General features: G+C 34.0%; 1 protein-coding gene across 9 annotated transcripts; it reads left to right on the top strand.

Annotated features, from left to right (window-relative positions):
• Positions 1–330: 330 nt before the first annotated feature.
• Positions 331–9,089, top strand: LOC111712561 (zinc finger protein 287). Of its 9 annotated transcripts, none has more exons than XR_002767491.1 (12): positions 331–500; positions 1,318–1,380; positions 2,183–2,302; positions 2,933–3,004; positions 3,904–4,002; positions 4,252–4,354; positions 4,857–5,005; positions 5,797–5,884; positions 6,041–6,275; positions 6,623–6,935; positions 7,580–8,058; positions 8,560–9,089. XR_002767491.1 is itself a non-coding variant. In XM_023487211.1 (11 exons), exons 1-11 carry the CDS (start codon positions 381–383, stop codon positions 7,970–7,972), a joined length of 1,755 nt encoding a protein of 584 aa, XP_023342979.1. In that variant the 5' UTR covers positions 331–380; the 3' UTR covers positions 7,973–9,089. The 9 variants fall into 9 exon arrangements, 1 of the variants encoding a protein (XP_023342979.1); XR_002767489.1 differs by having other exon boundaries at positions 7,580–8,138; positions 8,503–9,089; XR_002767487.1 differs by having other exon boundaries at positions 7,580–8,138; positions 8,430–9,089.
• The last annotated feature ends 6,799 nt before the right edge of the window (positions 9,090–15,888 follow it).

Below are 15,888 nucleotides of genomic sequence, written 5' to 3'. Positions count from 1 at the left end.
CAAGTCGTCCTGCATACTGTCATGTTTCGTGGGACACCCTGTATAAACGATGTAACATTAACCACAATCGAACTCAAGTTTGAATGTCGTCTTTTAGAAGAACTAATATTATTATGCGCGTTTCTAATTTAAAGCCGCAATCATATATATTCATTTCAACGGCTGTAAAAAAGTAAACATACTATTCCTTCGAAGTATCTCAAATTCTCAAAACGAATAGATAAATAATTGTTGTTTTGATTATTTAAATAAAATTAACGATAGATAGCAACTGCAGACTGTATACAAAGTATCAAAATTTTTTATAACTTTTGTTATCATTAAGTGATTTTTATAATTTCTTTTTTACTTCAGATAGTGTAAACTCTAATATCGGCCCAATGATGCCGATTGGTATACAGATGTTCGCTACAATAACGTCCAAGGATCATGCAAGAAATATTCAGCAAGATCTTCAAAATATTTACTTTACTGATGCGTACAGAGATACAATACTTCAGGTTGGAATATGTAAATAAAACACGGGTCTTTACTCTTTATGATTAAAGTTTAGTTTATGGGTAATTTCCTAGAGAACGATTTTTGGACCCCAACCCCCGCCCCCCCCCCCTTCTATCAATTTTGTACATGTATCTTAAATTTAATACATGTGGCCGCAGCGCTCGGCCCCCTAGCCTGTCCTAGCCACAGCGCTCGGCCCCCTAGCCTGTCCTAGCCGCAGAGCTCGGCTCAGAAAGTGTCTTAACCTACCATAACCTTAAATAAATACTAATTTAATTGAAAAAAGTGGTCATGTACAAAATTGATAGGAGGGGGGAGGGAGTCCAAAAATCGTTCTCTAGGACAGACCCTAATGTTTAGTTTATGAGCTTTTGCTACATTTGAAGCGGACCATACAACGAATTTTATAATTTACTTAGAGAAAGTAAAACCCACTCTCTCGTCGTGGAGATGTTTTATGTATCGTATTGAATAAAAAAATTATTCAGATATTATACCTTTATGTGAAATTACATTTTCTTGTTTAGTGTCCGGACGGTCATATGATCACCATTAGACCACCCACCGGTCTTATATTTTCTTTTTTAGTGTACAAACGGTCATATGGTCATCAGTAGACCACTCACTAGTCTCATATTTTCTTGTTTAGTGTCCAGACGGTCATATGGTCATCAGTAGACCACTCACTAGTATTAAATTTTCTTGTTTAGTGCACATATGGGCAATAGAAGACCACTGACCAGTCTTATATTTTCTTGTTTAGTGCACATAGTGGCATCAGCTGACCACTGGCCAGTCTTATATTTTCTTGTTTAGTGTACAGACGGTCATATGGTCATCAGTAGACTTCTCACCGGCCTTCTTTTTCCATTTCTCAAGGTATTATTCAGCTGGGTTTTTTTTCCTTACAAAATAACCAATTATTTTCGTGTGGCCTATTATTTTTTTTTCGCTCCTAAATAAATAATAAATCTTTTCCAAGCTGTTATAAATAATGCTGGTATCGGTATCCAATATTTTTGGATACCCCCCCCCCCTCTCATAAAAAATGTTCATGACTATTTTTTATTCTTCTAGTGTTGATTAGGTTAAAACAATTTCTTGGCCGCCCTGACTAAGATAGGCTAGCTAGGGGGCCGGGCGCTTTGGTCATACTTTGACCATGTACATTTTTAGATGAGGGGGAGGGGAAGGGGTTCCAACAACCTTCTACTACAGTCATAAGCAGAAAGACCCGGAATTAATTGACATTTATTCAGACGACTTAACATAAAAATACATCTCTGGTAATATTAAACGCACAAAAAAGTCTGACCATATTTTGGAATTAGCAGGACTAGGGCTATTTTACTATTATCGTTTTATTAATAATATTTGTAAAATTAGATTGTTCGGTCGTCTGATTAATTATTAATTAATTCCGGGTCTTTCTGGTTATGACTGTAAGAAACTACCTTTTTTCTTCAAATATTTTAAGTTTGTAATGTAATTACTAATCACAGGACCCCGATTTTGATTATTAAACTTTTAATTCTCTATAAATTTTTATATCTATTTTATATCCTATATCTATTGAATGGCTTACAAATTATAATGCCTTAGGGGATTCAACATTACTAGGGGTGTCCTGTTCCTCTTTGGTATTGAAATCCACGAGATGTTCTCAAGATGTTTTGTGTAGGATAACCTGAGTTTCCAGATGGTAGAGGAGGCCACCTTGATCCTTCCTGAGCATAATAAGCTGGAGATTGAGAAATCTATTTATCATCTTCTAGGAATTAAATATTCAGACCAATCCCAGGTACAAAGATTAATTTATTACAATATTTGATTTAATTATTGTTAGGATCGCAATCATCTCGATTCATGACGTTTAAGCTCCCTGGATCCGAATCCTCTCAATGCATTAATTTTAAGCTCCCTGGATCCTAATATACTCGATCCATTAATTTTAAGCTCTCTGGGTCCGAATCCACTCGATCCTTTATTTTCCTGTATCCGAATTCACTCGACCAATTATTTTTAGCTATCTTGATCCGAATCCACTCGACCCCTTATTTTAAGCTCCCTGAATCCGAATTCACTCGATCCATTAATTTGTAGCTCTCTGAATCCGAATCTTTTAAAAATATACTGATCCTAGAATCCGGATCAAAAATAGAAAGCACAAATTTTTATTCTCAAACATAAAAATTTAAAATATCATAATGAAATGGATCCTAAGCATTGGATCTTAGTCTAAAATTTTCAAGCATAATACTCTCCCTGCTAAAAAAAATTAATTTGTTTATTTTTAAAAATTCTGAAAGGAATTGCTGAAAGATTTTGGTCCTGAGCTATATCCTATTTGTGAGAAAAGTGTAACTAACTATGATGCAGATCATAGCAAAATAAATTATATTTTGTCACTATAATTTAGTATTTTTTTCAGGATGTTCCCATGATGGGAGAATGGAATGAAGAAGCAATTGATACAATCATAGAAACCCTAGAACCAGAGAAGGTAGAACAGGATCCCCAAGGAACTGTATTCAGGAACGCTCAACTCAGATTTACGCATATTGTGTACTGTATACTGTGGGAGGAATGTAAACAAACCCAGTGCCCCCACAGAAATTGAAGAGAAAGGATTACAGCTCTGATGTGATATTACAGCCCCACAAAAAAAAAAGTTAATATATCAAGTTAGAGCGAAAACTTATGATTTTTGGCTTTCTGGTCAATATGGAAAATACAATAGCAATATATTTTTATTCCACCCCTTGAGCCCTTTTCCCTCAAAAATGATGCGTTGCCCCTGAATTCTTTGTTTTGATCTCCTCCCACTGCAGTACACAGATTTGACGCATCAGATATAGCGGTTCCTGCTCTATATATTTCTTGAGGATCCCTATATTCCGCCCTAACCCTAACCACTGTCGGGCTTCAATTCAGATATGGAGGGGGGGAGGGGGGCTGCTTGATTGAAAAGCTTAAACATCTTGACTTATTTCGATTTCGAAGAAGGATTGATATTTGTAGGTACTATGTTTAGGTGGGAAGGATGTATATATCTAGGTACCATGTATAGGTGGGAAGGATGTATATATCTAGGTACTATGTATAGGTGGGAACGGGAAGGATGTATATATTTAGGTACCATGTATAGGTGGGAAGGATGTATATTTCTAGCTACTATGTTTAGGTGGGAATGATGTATATCTAGTTACTGTTTAGGTGGGAAGGATAGATATATCTAGGTACTATGTTTAGGTGGGAAGGATGGATATATCTAGGTCCATGTGTTAGTGGGAAGGATGGTTTTATCTAGGTACTATGTTTAGGTGGGAAGGATAGATATATCTAGGTACTAAGTTTAGGTGGGAAGGATGGATATCGGATATATCTAAGTACTTTGTTCAGGTGGGAAGGATAGGAAAGATGAAAACAAGATCAGCTGTTCTACACTCTACACTGACGAAAGAAACTGCTGTCATTCATGCATCTACAGAAGAAGAAAAGGAAACAATTTCATTCAACATAATTTTTTTTGACAGATACTACCCCCCACCCCAACTGCCATTATTTTTATTGCTAGGGAGGGCTCGGTGAGCAGTTTATGAGTCATTCCACATGTTAAATTTGTTAAATAAATATCCCCGATACACAGCTGGTGTTAAATTCTGTTCTTTTCCCATTTATATAAACAGTTGTTGGAAGTTTTGTATTATTTCTCAAGTCCTAATCTAAAGTTTGGATGAACTGGTTCAGGATTTCTCTGACTCCGTCCTGGTTGTACACGAGGTTGATACAGACGATGATTCCAAGAAGACCCAGATACAAACACCAGTCGTTCAATCCTTCAATATTCCAGGTAAACCCGTGATCAGGGAAAAAGGAGATGCTTGCAATTTCTCAAGTTTTCATATTATTAATATTTCCTCAATAAATAAATGAATAAATAAAAACAGTTATGTTTTCAGGATGAAAAGATTTTTTAATTCAGATTTTAAATATGTTCGATTATAAGGGGGAAAAGTTTGATTAAGAAAGATTAGGAAGAAGTCGGAACTTTTTTTATGAGTTAATCTGAACTCAATGGATTACTAAACCGATTAAGTACTTTATTCGTGAAAATAATAACCAGCTAAGTCATGGTTACTGGCAGAGAGCATATTTTTGGTTTTATTGGTCCAAGTTTTAGCAGACTAAGCTCTCAGCCTCTCATTATTTAATTTCTCTGACCTCTATTGGTATCTAAATGGATTTAAGATAATACGTCATGATACGGATTTGTGCGTTCTAAATGGATTAATAATAAAAAATCTGAAATGCATCAACATTTTCCAGTAATTTACACAAGATTTAATTCTCAGTGCGGATTCCTTCCGACGAAGTTATACCGCGAGGATTTCTGTGTTCTATTTGCCACACCTTGTTCCCAGCTCAAGATCTTCTAATGAATCACATCAAGATTCATAATCAGAAATATAAATGTCAAGCTTGCGGAGCAGCATTCTGTAAGGTATGATTTTAGAATGAGTTTTGATGGAATGATTGGTTTAGGAAAGATTAGAAAATCAAGTAGTTTTTCCACTTTGTGTACTTTTAACCCAAAAAATCGTGTTTATTTTTTTCAAATTCAGCGAAAATAAAATTTCTATTGTACAGGGGAAAACATTTATTACTGAAGAGAGAGGAGAGGGTAATATTTTTCCGATTAAATTCAACTTTGATGAACTGTTTCGTCAGAAACATCGAACACGTTCAACCATTAAAAGGCTTGTTTAGTGATCACCAATTTCACAGCTCTTTTAATACCAATGGTTTTTTATTCATGAAGCTTTAAGACTCATAATATGTCCTTTTTATTTTTCGTAGATTTATTTACGAGCAGACTTTATTAAAAACTATGCATGAGCCTAAAAGGTATTTTTGCAATCATTTAAAAGTTCTAAAAGTTTTTTTTTCTGTAAATTGGTCAAATGTAGAATATTTACCCCAACAGCATAGCAGATCTCACTCTGGTCATCAGTTGGTCAAATATAGAATATATAAACCTTTAATTGTAGATGCGTGAGCTGACGGAGCATAGCAGATCCCACTCTGGTCATCAGTTGGTCAAATTAGAATATATACACCTATAATTGTAGATGCGCAAGCTGACGGAGCATAGTAGTTCTCACTCTGGTCATCAGTTGGTCAAATTAGAATATATACACCTATAATTGTAGATGCGCAAGCTGACGGAGCATAGTAGTTCTCACTCTGGTCATCAGTTGGGCAAATGTAGAATATATATCCCTATAATTGTAGATGCGTGAGCTGACGGAGCATAGCAGATCCCACTCTGGACATCAGTTAGTCAAATGTAAAATATGTGATAAGGATTTTACAGAGAAAGGTTAGAATACTGCTGTTATCTTTCTAAACGGGAAATAGTAGACGGGAAGGTTTTCAAAATTATATTTGGCATTTTATTTAAACTGAAATTATTTATTAAATTGAGGGAATTGATGGAAAAATATGGACTCCTGCAAACTAAACTTTAACCTTACAGGTTTGCGACTTCATACAGAGAGGTTCCACAAGGTTGAATTGGAGGCAAGTAAACCTGTGAAGAAGAGAGAATTAAGAGAGATCAAACCTGCTCCGGAGGAGAAGGAGGAGGAGGTGGATGATCTAGAGATGGAGGTGGAGGAGACAGACGACCACCAGGAGGAGCTGGGGAAGGAGGAGGAGGAGGAAGTCCAGGGGAAACAGAACAAATATCCTCAAAACAATGTGTATTTCAGGTTGTAGTTATTTTACAAAAATATTAGATAATCAGATCGGGATCATGGACATATACTATGTATGCTATTTCTCCGGGAGAAAAACTCATTTTATTTAAAAGAAAGGGAGGGGAGTTAAAAAAAAATACTTAGCACGAAAAAGGAAAGTTTAACCAGGAATCTCCGTATCTTTTTTTTATAAAAGTGTACTGTAGTTTTTTAAATAAAAAATAAAGCTTAGTTTGAAATCATAGTACACTGTTTTGTCAAGAAACTTTTCTGGTGTTTCATACTATGTAAGAAAATAGACCTTGCTCAAACATTTACAATTTAAAAAAAATAAATTTAATTTAATATATTTGATCTAGTTCCTCTGACTCGGATACTGAAGACCCCAACTCTATGTCGGACGGGACGGAGAAAGCTCCGATCAAGGTTCGGAAAAGTGAACTCTGTGAACCCTGTGATAAATACTTCACGAAGAAGGGTTTCAAGCTCCATCAGCAGAAACACCACAGGCAGGGGTCGGAGCGAAGACAGAAAGGAGAACGCAAGTTGAGAGAGGTTAAGGACAAGGAAGGGAAGGTGGTGAAGGAGAAGGAGGGGAAGAAGTCTGCTCTAAAGAAGATGTTCAGCTGTATGTACTGTCACAAAAAGTTTTCCCATATGGCGAGTATGAAGGTATTTGTATGTTTAATGCTTATTTTAGGCTTTACAATCTATTTTGGATCAAATCCGTGACATGACCTTTCCTGGAGTTGTTAATTATGGAAGAACAAAATACTTCTCGGGGGAGTAGAGTAAATTTATTTGTAGTTCAGTTAAGAAAAGATCAATTATATCTTTATGGGGCAAATTGGAAACCAACATTTTTTTAATGCCATGGTCTCGAAAATCGGCAATTTTTGGTTAAAATTATCATTATTATTTTAACATACCTCTTTTATCTATATAAAATCATTTCTCCATTAATAAAAAAGAAACATTTTAAATGTATTAACGCTTAAAAATAGACTCAAAGGTATATTTGTTATCAAAAAAAAAATATTAAAAAATAAAAAAAGTACATTTTATTGTAAACCATCGTAAAAAGTTCTTCTTTATTATAACATGGTGTTTTCCTAGTGACTAACGACTTTCCTAATATTTCATGACGTTTCTTAGTATTGTATACATTCTTAATATTCATGGTTGATTTATTGTTATTGCATGGTAATTTATTAATAAATTTCCTGAAAGGATACATGGTGTTACATTACAAATAACATATCGGCTTGTTGTTGTATAAATATATTTCATGCACTGTATAATTTTAATTGTTTAAGGTTCATGAGAAAGTACATCTTGGCGGAAAACCGCATCACTGCGACATGTGCGACGCAAAGTTCTCAAATAAGTTCGACCTGTTTGCGCATGAGAAGGAGCACAGCGCTCACCGACCGCACAAATGTGACATGTGCGCACAAACCTTTAAAACACCTGAATCCTTACGCTTCCATAAACTGATCCACGAGGAAAGTTTACCAACTGTTTGTAGATTTTGCTCCAAAAAGTTTAAGAATAAGAGTCAGCTGGATGTTCATGAGAATATACATACCGGAGAGAAAACCCATTCCTGCTCACAATGTAGTCAATGCTTTGAAACTGCAACAAAACTAACACGACATATAACTGCAAACCATCTTAAAGAGAAGGTTGTTATCACTTCCAGTAGTTAAGATTAGATCTGATTTAAAACATCTTTTCTTATCACATTCTTTATTTAAACAATTGTAGTATATACTTTAAACAGAAAGAGATTTCGGTGTTATTTCCTCAGCGGGTTTATACTAATATTAGCTGTCACGCTTAATGGAATCATTGTTCGTGTTTCATCTAAAAAATGTCTGTTTTTGTTGTATATTTTATTCTGATAATACGCTTTTACTGACGCTACGCGCCATCTTTCCTATTAACAATTTTAGCGTTTAATTTTTGCTCTGAAAGTCACCATTTTCCAATAGTTTTTAAAATTTTCTAAATAAAACGGCGCATTTTCAGAAATAATTAACCTCGACATTTTTTCCGGGCATTTAGAGGACGGTCAAAAAAACCTTCCTTGGGGTCATGAAAGTTGCCATAAATATTGCGAGTCCAATCGTTTCAGCCGTTTTTGACGTTTTATTTGGGATACAGGCAAACAAACAGACAATCCTTATATATATACAATATACATAAAATGATTTCTTTCATCTCATTATTCCTAAAGCTTTACTTCTATTTTTTTTTATAAATATTCTGCAAGTACAAAATCTCTTAACTGAAGATTAAACCGTGAAAACTAAAACAGTGAACCAAAAACCTCAAAAGTCTGAAAAGGCAAACGAAATCAATTGCCCAACACTAACCATGGGAAAGGGCCTGTTGACGTATTTTCACGTGACCTTCCATTAGGAGTTCCATTCGCGATTCACAGCGGTACCTTTTTTATTTTTATTTTCGGAACATTGGAGATGTCGTCGTTTTTCTATCTTGAAAAGAGATAAGTTGTGCAAATCCTCAAGTAATGTTTAAAGAGAACCTCTAGATAAAAACTATTAATTTTAGATTAAATAGGATGTGTTCAATCAGTTTTAGTCAGGGTTTGAAGGTACCGTTGTGCATCGGGCACATTTTACTTTTAAAAGTGTCCCTGGAAATTGCGTCGACATTACCTTTAAGAAATCGGCAATATTTCGTGATTATAAAGCATGTAACTATTTATTATTTTATGAACTGGAGAATTCATGTATCGTTGAACTAATTGTAATTTTTTCACTTGCTAATGTAGAATATAGAATAGGTTTTTAAATTCAATCCAGCTGTTTTATTGAAGTATGTCATGGACGAGTAGTGTATACTGTGATCTGGGTCAAAAAATATGCACAATTTACCAATTTTTCAGGGAAATGGAGATTTAATTCATTTTCTTATAATACCACCACAGATGAGGTAGATATGGATGCAGGGTTGACGCGCACCTGGCGTTTGACAAGTTTATGTGTGCTGCACCGTTCATGTAAAATAGCTTAATGGGCTTAAAGAAGGAAAATATTAGTATTTCCATAATTACTGTTGCAAAGTTCTAGCCACTCTCCCTCCACGGAACCACTGGACACACTGGAAATAAAAAAAACCCAAATTCTATAGTTCGATTAATTAAAGGGACTGTAAAGGAAAAATGAAAGGAGGTATAAGATGAAACCTCAGAATCTCAGGCGTTGAACGATACATATAAGACATCTATCTGATGTTTCTGTCTCGAGAAATTGATATAAAACTTTGTCAAACTTATACGAAAATTTATATGTATGCAATTTAGTATAAAAGTTTTAGTATAAACAGATCATATTCACACAAATACAAAACCAATCTGAAAACGACAATGTCCAACAGAAACCTGAGAATTTCAGATTGATATTTAATTTTTTTTTGCATTCTTAATAGATGTAATTGATAATATTATTACATATTGTCTGTATAGTCCGTATTACGTCACCAGAACTTCAGCCAATGAAAGTGCAGTATAATGGTCACGTGATTTCCGTCTGTATCACGTGACAAGTATACTACACTTTCATTAGCGGGAGTTCTTTTGACGTAATACGGACAATATGTAATAATATTATCAATTATATTCATTAAAAATGCAAAATAAAAAAAATTATAATGGGAGAAAACCTGAGATTCTCAGGTTTCTGTGGGATATGATCGTTTTCAGATTGTTTGCTTATTTGCTGAATATGATCTGTTAAAACCTTCTACTTTTATACAAATATGTATAGATTTTCGTATAATTTTGACACAGTTTTATATCAATTTCTTAAGACTGGATCATCAGATAGAAGTCTCATAGGTATTGTTCAACGCCTGAGATTCTCAGGTTTCATCCTATACCCCCTTTCGTTTTTCCTTTATAGTCCCCTTAAATAACTCGAAATATACAGCTGTACATGCAGCTGACTGTTAATTAAATCTCTTTCAGGCTACATAGGCAGGGCGTCCACATCAATGATCCATCTATGACTTCCTGATCTTTGAATAATACTTAAATCAATTTTTCATTCGTGTTAGGAAATTCTTCGTGAAATAAACCCAACCAGGGTTACGGGCGCTTCCATCAATACCATTGTGTTTACTTTCTTAATACCATAGATATTAAGAGTATAGTTTAATTATAATTTATTTCATAATACCATAAAAATGTCCTGAACGATATCATTCACATCTAGTATAAAGTAGTATTGTGTAGAAAATCCCTGTATATATATTAGTATACCCGAGACTATATAGAATAAAGCTGTATTGTGTATAAAATCCCTGTATATATATTGGTATACCCGAGACTATATAGTATAAAGCTGTATTGTGTATAAAATCCCTGTATATATGTTGGTATACCCGAGACTATATAGTATAAAGCTGTATTGTGTAGATAATTCCTGTATATATATTGGTATACCCGAGACTATATAGTATAAAGCTGTATTGTGAAATCCCTGAAAATATGTTGGTATACCCGAGACTATAGTATAAAGTGGTGTGTGTGTGGTTATTGACAGGACCTTAATATATTACTTTTGTGTGCAATTCGACTTCTTGTTTTATTATAAAAGTAAATAAGTAAAACATGTAATTCAAAAACCATTTTAAAGAGATTTTCTAAAATTTTTTTTCATTCTTCATCGTCTCCTTGTCTACCTGTCTCCTTGTCTACCTGTCTCCTTGTCTACCTGTCTCCTTGTCTACCTGTCTCCTTGTCTACCTGCCTCTTTGTCTACCTGTCTCCTTGGCTACCTGTTTTCATGTCTAACTGTTTTCTTGCCATGCCTGTTATCATGTCTGAACTGACTTCTTGTCAACCTGCCTTCTTATTTTCGTATCTGACTTTTTCTTTTCAACCTGTCTAATTAGCTTCTTGTCAACCTGTGTTTGTGTCTATCATTCACCTTGTCAACCTGTTCCCATAAACTTCGTAGAAACCATAGATTTCACAGGTCCAAGAAAGCTCAGCAACCGTTGGGGCCCATAAACTTCGTAGAAACCATTAATTTCACAGGTCCAAGAAAGCTCAGCAACCGTTGGGGACCATAAACTTCGTAGAAACCATTGATTTCACAGGTCCAAAAAAGCTCAGCAACCGTTGGGGCCCATAAACTTCGTAGAAACCATAGATTTCACAGGTCCAAGAAAGGGAATTGAGCCACCAAATAGCTGTATTCCCTGTATATATACGCTTTGATAATTAGAGTAAGTTTAATAAATGTGTAAAGAAGAATATTCAAATTATATTCTCGGCATTTATTCACTATTCAATGTCTACATAAAGAAACTGTTAATTCAATGCTATATAAATGACAAAATATTTAAAAATTATAAATTTTAAATTGGCAAGCGAAAATATAATTAATAAAGTGTTCAAAACATTTTACAAGAATAAAAAAGTTTACAATTATCACTTTAAGTAAGACATATCACATAATAATCGTGTTTTTGATAAATAATTCAAAACCCCTCAACCAGGCAAAAATTCAGTTCCTTTTAACTATTGTTAATATAATTAAACTATTTGCTACAGGGTGAAAATCAAATTTTAAAAATAAGCCCTGATTTTTCTTGCAAGGGGATATTGGAGGTTTATTCCTATCTTTCCTTTTCAAAATGTCATTTCTTTGTATATTCGTCTTTTGTATTACGGAAATTGTGTTATTCAAGTCTTAATCCTTTTAAGCATTTAGCAATTTATCACGAAATAAAACAATTTCATTACTTATTCATGTATCAATAACATTATACAATTTATAGCTCTGAATAAATAAAATGTAGTTTATATATACGTAAAACATAATTAATGTTTGCAATAATGAAACATATTTTGAATAGAGACTTGGTTTTTTGTTCCATGATCATGAAATCTTTTTAACGGAAGAAAATTTAAAACTTTAACTTTAAAAAGTGAATCTTCTTTCCAAACTCGGAGAGCTTGAGAATATAGACTAATATCTGGAGTTTTTCTTCTGTAAAAAAAAACTATAAAATAAACTACAATGAAACACATCGAAAAATAAATAAGTGTCTTTTTATATTAAAAAATTCACAATCTTATTGTTGTGGTTTTCTAAACGATTCCATCTGAGAATAATAACAAACTAGCTGAAGTGCCTGGCGTTGACCGTGGAATTTAAAATAGTTTTTGAAGTGAAAAAGTTCGATTTTATTGCCTTTGTTACCCCCCCCTCCCGGTACATATGGGTTTCCTTAAAAGTCTCAGCTAATTTGGTCCAGCCAATTGGCCAGTTATTGCTAACATATATATATTAATATGCTCTGATATTTGTTCTGTATATGTCAGAAAATTACTTTAAACTCTAGTTATTCCAACAAGTGTATAAACTATTTTGCATAAGATTAATCGCACCCTGATCTCTAATAGTTCTCTTTAAATCTATTTAATTGAAATATTTTTTTAATCATTATTAACATTAGGTGGAAAAAAAATCAAAACAGCCAAGATCTATTTTCCACCAAATTGCTTTATATTATACAGTTAAAATAAATATATATATATAATTTATAAATTAGAATGAATTAAATTAATTCATTAAATTAGTTAAACCGACAACTTGCACCTCTCTCCCACTTAGAGATAAAAACAAAATAATTATTTTACATTTCGTGAATGCATTTACTGTATGTACACTGTACACTGTGCAGTGACAACCAGAAAAGTGTTGGATAAATGCCGTGTTTGTTCTTGCAATTTTTGTAGTTGATATATCTCTGAAGAATTGTATGGCACTTTTTAAAAATATTTCAGTTGTTGCATTTTTCAAAACTCTTAGCGCCATTTCATAATTCACCGTTCAGCAAGTGATAAAAATTTAAGCACACAGTTGTATAAATCTAGTTTTCTCCATTATTCGTCTTTATAGGATGAAATGTAAAAAACATTTTTATGAAATATCCTAAAATCATGCTACGTTGATCAATGAGTAAGTAAAAAAGAAATCTACATCAGCTTTATAATTAAAATACTGACTAGATTTTAGCTTACAATTGAATAAACGAACTTTACACCATATATGTAGTTTCTGGCATACCAACATATATACAGGGATTTTATATAGACACTTAACTATACAGTAAAGAGTAGGTTATCATTCCTTTCCTTGTTTAGAAGACTCTTAAAAATCAGGATATTTCTTTTAAGAATGCCAACAGTTTTTTATTTAGCTAATGGTGAAAAATGTCTAGGATTATTTGATCCTTAAATAATGTAGATCTCAATGCAGCATACACTAAAGTAATAAATGGCATATGGTCAAGAAGTTAACAAGAAGAAACCCAAGGGTTTTATTAAAGCACATGGATCTGGGAGACTTCTTAAAATGAGAAGAATTTTTCAGCTCCTGTAATTAGAAACTACACAATTTGTACTTAATGTTTGTTCTTAAAACCTACTTCATAGCTGGTGTGAACGGGGAATTATGAAAATAAAGAAGATTACGAGAATTCCACTGTTCTCTGGTTCTTCTTGTATTTTTCTTTTCTTTAAGGTCGCAGGTTGATATGTTTCAACCCTTTATTTCTCGAATTATTCTCGATCTGCACGTCGCAGAATATATAAGGGGAAAAAAGAAAGACTTTTTATTTTAACTTATCCCTGGGTTTGTTCCTTTATACCAATCTCGACAAAGCTTTCGGTGTTCTTCATCAATTTGCAGTACTCTTAGGGAAGATACAGATTTCTGCATTTGTATATGCGGCTTATATATTGGTTGTTTAGTGGAGGGTGATACAGATTTCTGCATTTGTATATGCGGCTTGTACATTGGTTGTTTAGTGGAGGGTGATACAGATTTCTGCATTTGTATATGCGGCTTATATATTGGTTGTTTAGTGGAGGGTGATGTAGATTTCTGCATTTGTATATGCGGCTTGTATATTGGTATACCCGAGACTATANTTGGTTGTTTAGTGGAGAGTGATACAGATTTCTTTATTTGTATATGTGGCTTGTATATTGGTTAAAATCATGTTTTATTTAGACTACAGTTTTTTATATGAAGCAACATTTAAAGGCAAAAATAATTGGTAGAAACTAGAAAGGAGCGTGAAGCATTTTAATGCCAAGTATAATTAGATTTAAAATTATTACCGCGAAAGTTTTCATATTATTACCGCATTAAACTAGTTTCTATTGTCAGTTACCTATTGAATAAAATATAATTAAGTTTATGTAACAACAAACACATAGAGTTCATGCCTCCAACCATTAATAGGTCCAGGAATTAATATGTAATAAGCCTTGTAATTCTTAATTACTTGGCTTAATGTTATACGAACACGACAAATTAGGAAAATAAAAGAAAATTCATGTTTTTCTGAACTTTTCGTTAACAAGTCTATTTTGTAACCAGTTATAACCCTATAAAGGGTAGGGGGGTCTGAATCTATGTATAGACGCCCCCCCCCCCCTATAGAAAAAGGCCTTAGAGAAACAGGATGGTGTTGCAATACATGTTCAATGTTCCTATCTAAATTTTTCAAAACTAGCTCATTAAAAAATTAGTATTTCGTGGTTTGGGTGATTGGGAGGTTTACATGACAAAAAAGGCCGGAAAATGTTTTTAAAAACATGTTTTAAATGCACTTTTTTTGGGCTCTTCAAAAATGTTAATTTTAGATCTGTAGCTTGTATAAAAAAACGTTAAAGCCTATTTGTACAAAAAATTAACACTGACCAGACTTTTGACCGTCCTGTAATTTCATAAAAAGGCATAAAAACTGTTCGTTTAGGGTTAAAAAGTGACGTTGTAAATTTTTGTAAAGTAACGTTATTGGATTTAAGCAAATTTAAATTTTTTTCAGCAAGGGCGCATACACGAATTTGCCCAAGAAAGCACAGCAACCGTTGGGGACCATAAACCCCGTAGAAATCATAGATTTCACAAGTTCAAGAAAGCACAGCAACCGTTGGAGACCATAAACCCCGTAGAAACCATAGATTTCACAAGTTCAAGAAAGCACAGCAACCGTTGGGGACCATAAACCCCGTAGAAACCATAGATTTCACAAGTTCAAGAAAGCTCAGCAACCGTTGGGGCCCATAAACTTCGTAGAAACCATAGATTTCACAGGTCCAAGAAAGCTCAGCAACCGTTGGGGCCCATAAACTTCGTGGAAACCATTGATTTCACAGGTCCAAGAAAGCTCAGCAACCGTTGATGACCATAAACTTCGTAGAAACCATTGAATTCACAAGTCCAAGAAAGCTCAGCAACCGTTGGGGCCCATAAACTTCGTAGAAACCATTGAATTCAAAAGTCCAAGAAAGCTCAGCAACCGTTGGGGACCATAAACTTCGTAGAAACCATTGATTTCACAGGTCCAAGAAAGCTCAGCAACCGTTGGGACCCATAAACTTCGTAGAAACCATAGATTTCACAGGTCCAAGAAAGCTCAGCAACCGTTGGGGCCCATAAACTTCGTAGAAACCATTAATTTCACAGGTCCAAGAAAGCTCAGCAACCGTTGGGGACCATAAACTTCGTAGAAACCATTGATTTCACAGGTCCAAAAAAGCTCAGCAACCGTTGGGGCCCATAAACTTCGT

The sequence above is a fragment of the Eurytemora carolleeae genome, unplaced genomic scaffold (assembly GCF_000591075.1).
Source record: "Eurytemora carolleeae unplaced genomic scaffold, Eaff_2.0 scaffold1285, whole genome shotgun sequence".
Lineage (NCBI taxonomy): Eukaryota > Metazoa > Arthropoda > Copepoda > Calanoida > Temoridae > Eurytemora > Eurytemora carolleeae.
Note: the sequence above shows the minus strand (reverse complement) of the source record. Positions and strands in the feature narration are given on the sequence as shown.

Bases quoted from the DNA above. Each gene is read 5' to 3' on its own strand.
- LOC111712561 (XM_023487211.1), top strand. From the start codon at position 381: ATGATGCCGATTGGTATACAGATGTTCGCTACAATAACGTCCAAGGAT. The intron at 3,005-3,903 runs GTAGAACAGGAT...TACTTTGTTCAG, and splicing joins AAACCCTAGAACCAGAGAAG to GTGGGAAGGATAGGAAAGAT. The intron at 5,006-5,796 runs GTATGATTTTAG...CTATAATTGTAG, and splicing joins GCGGAGCAGCATTCTGTAAG to ATGCGTGAGCTGACGGAGCA.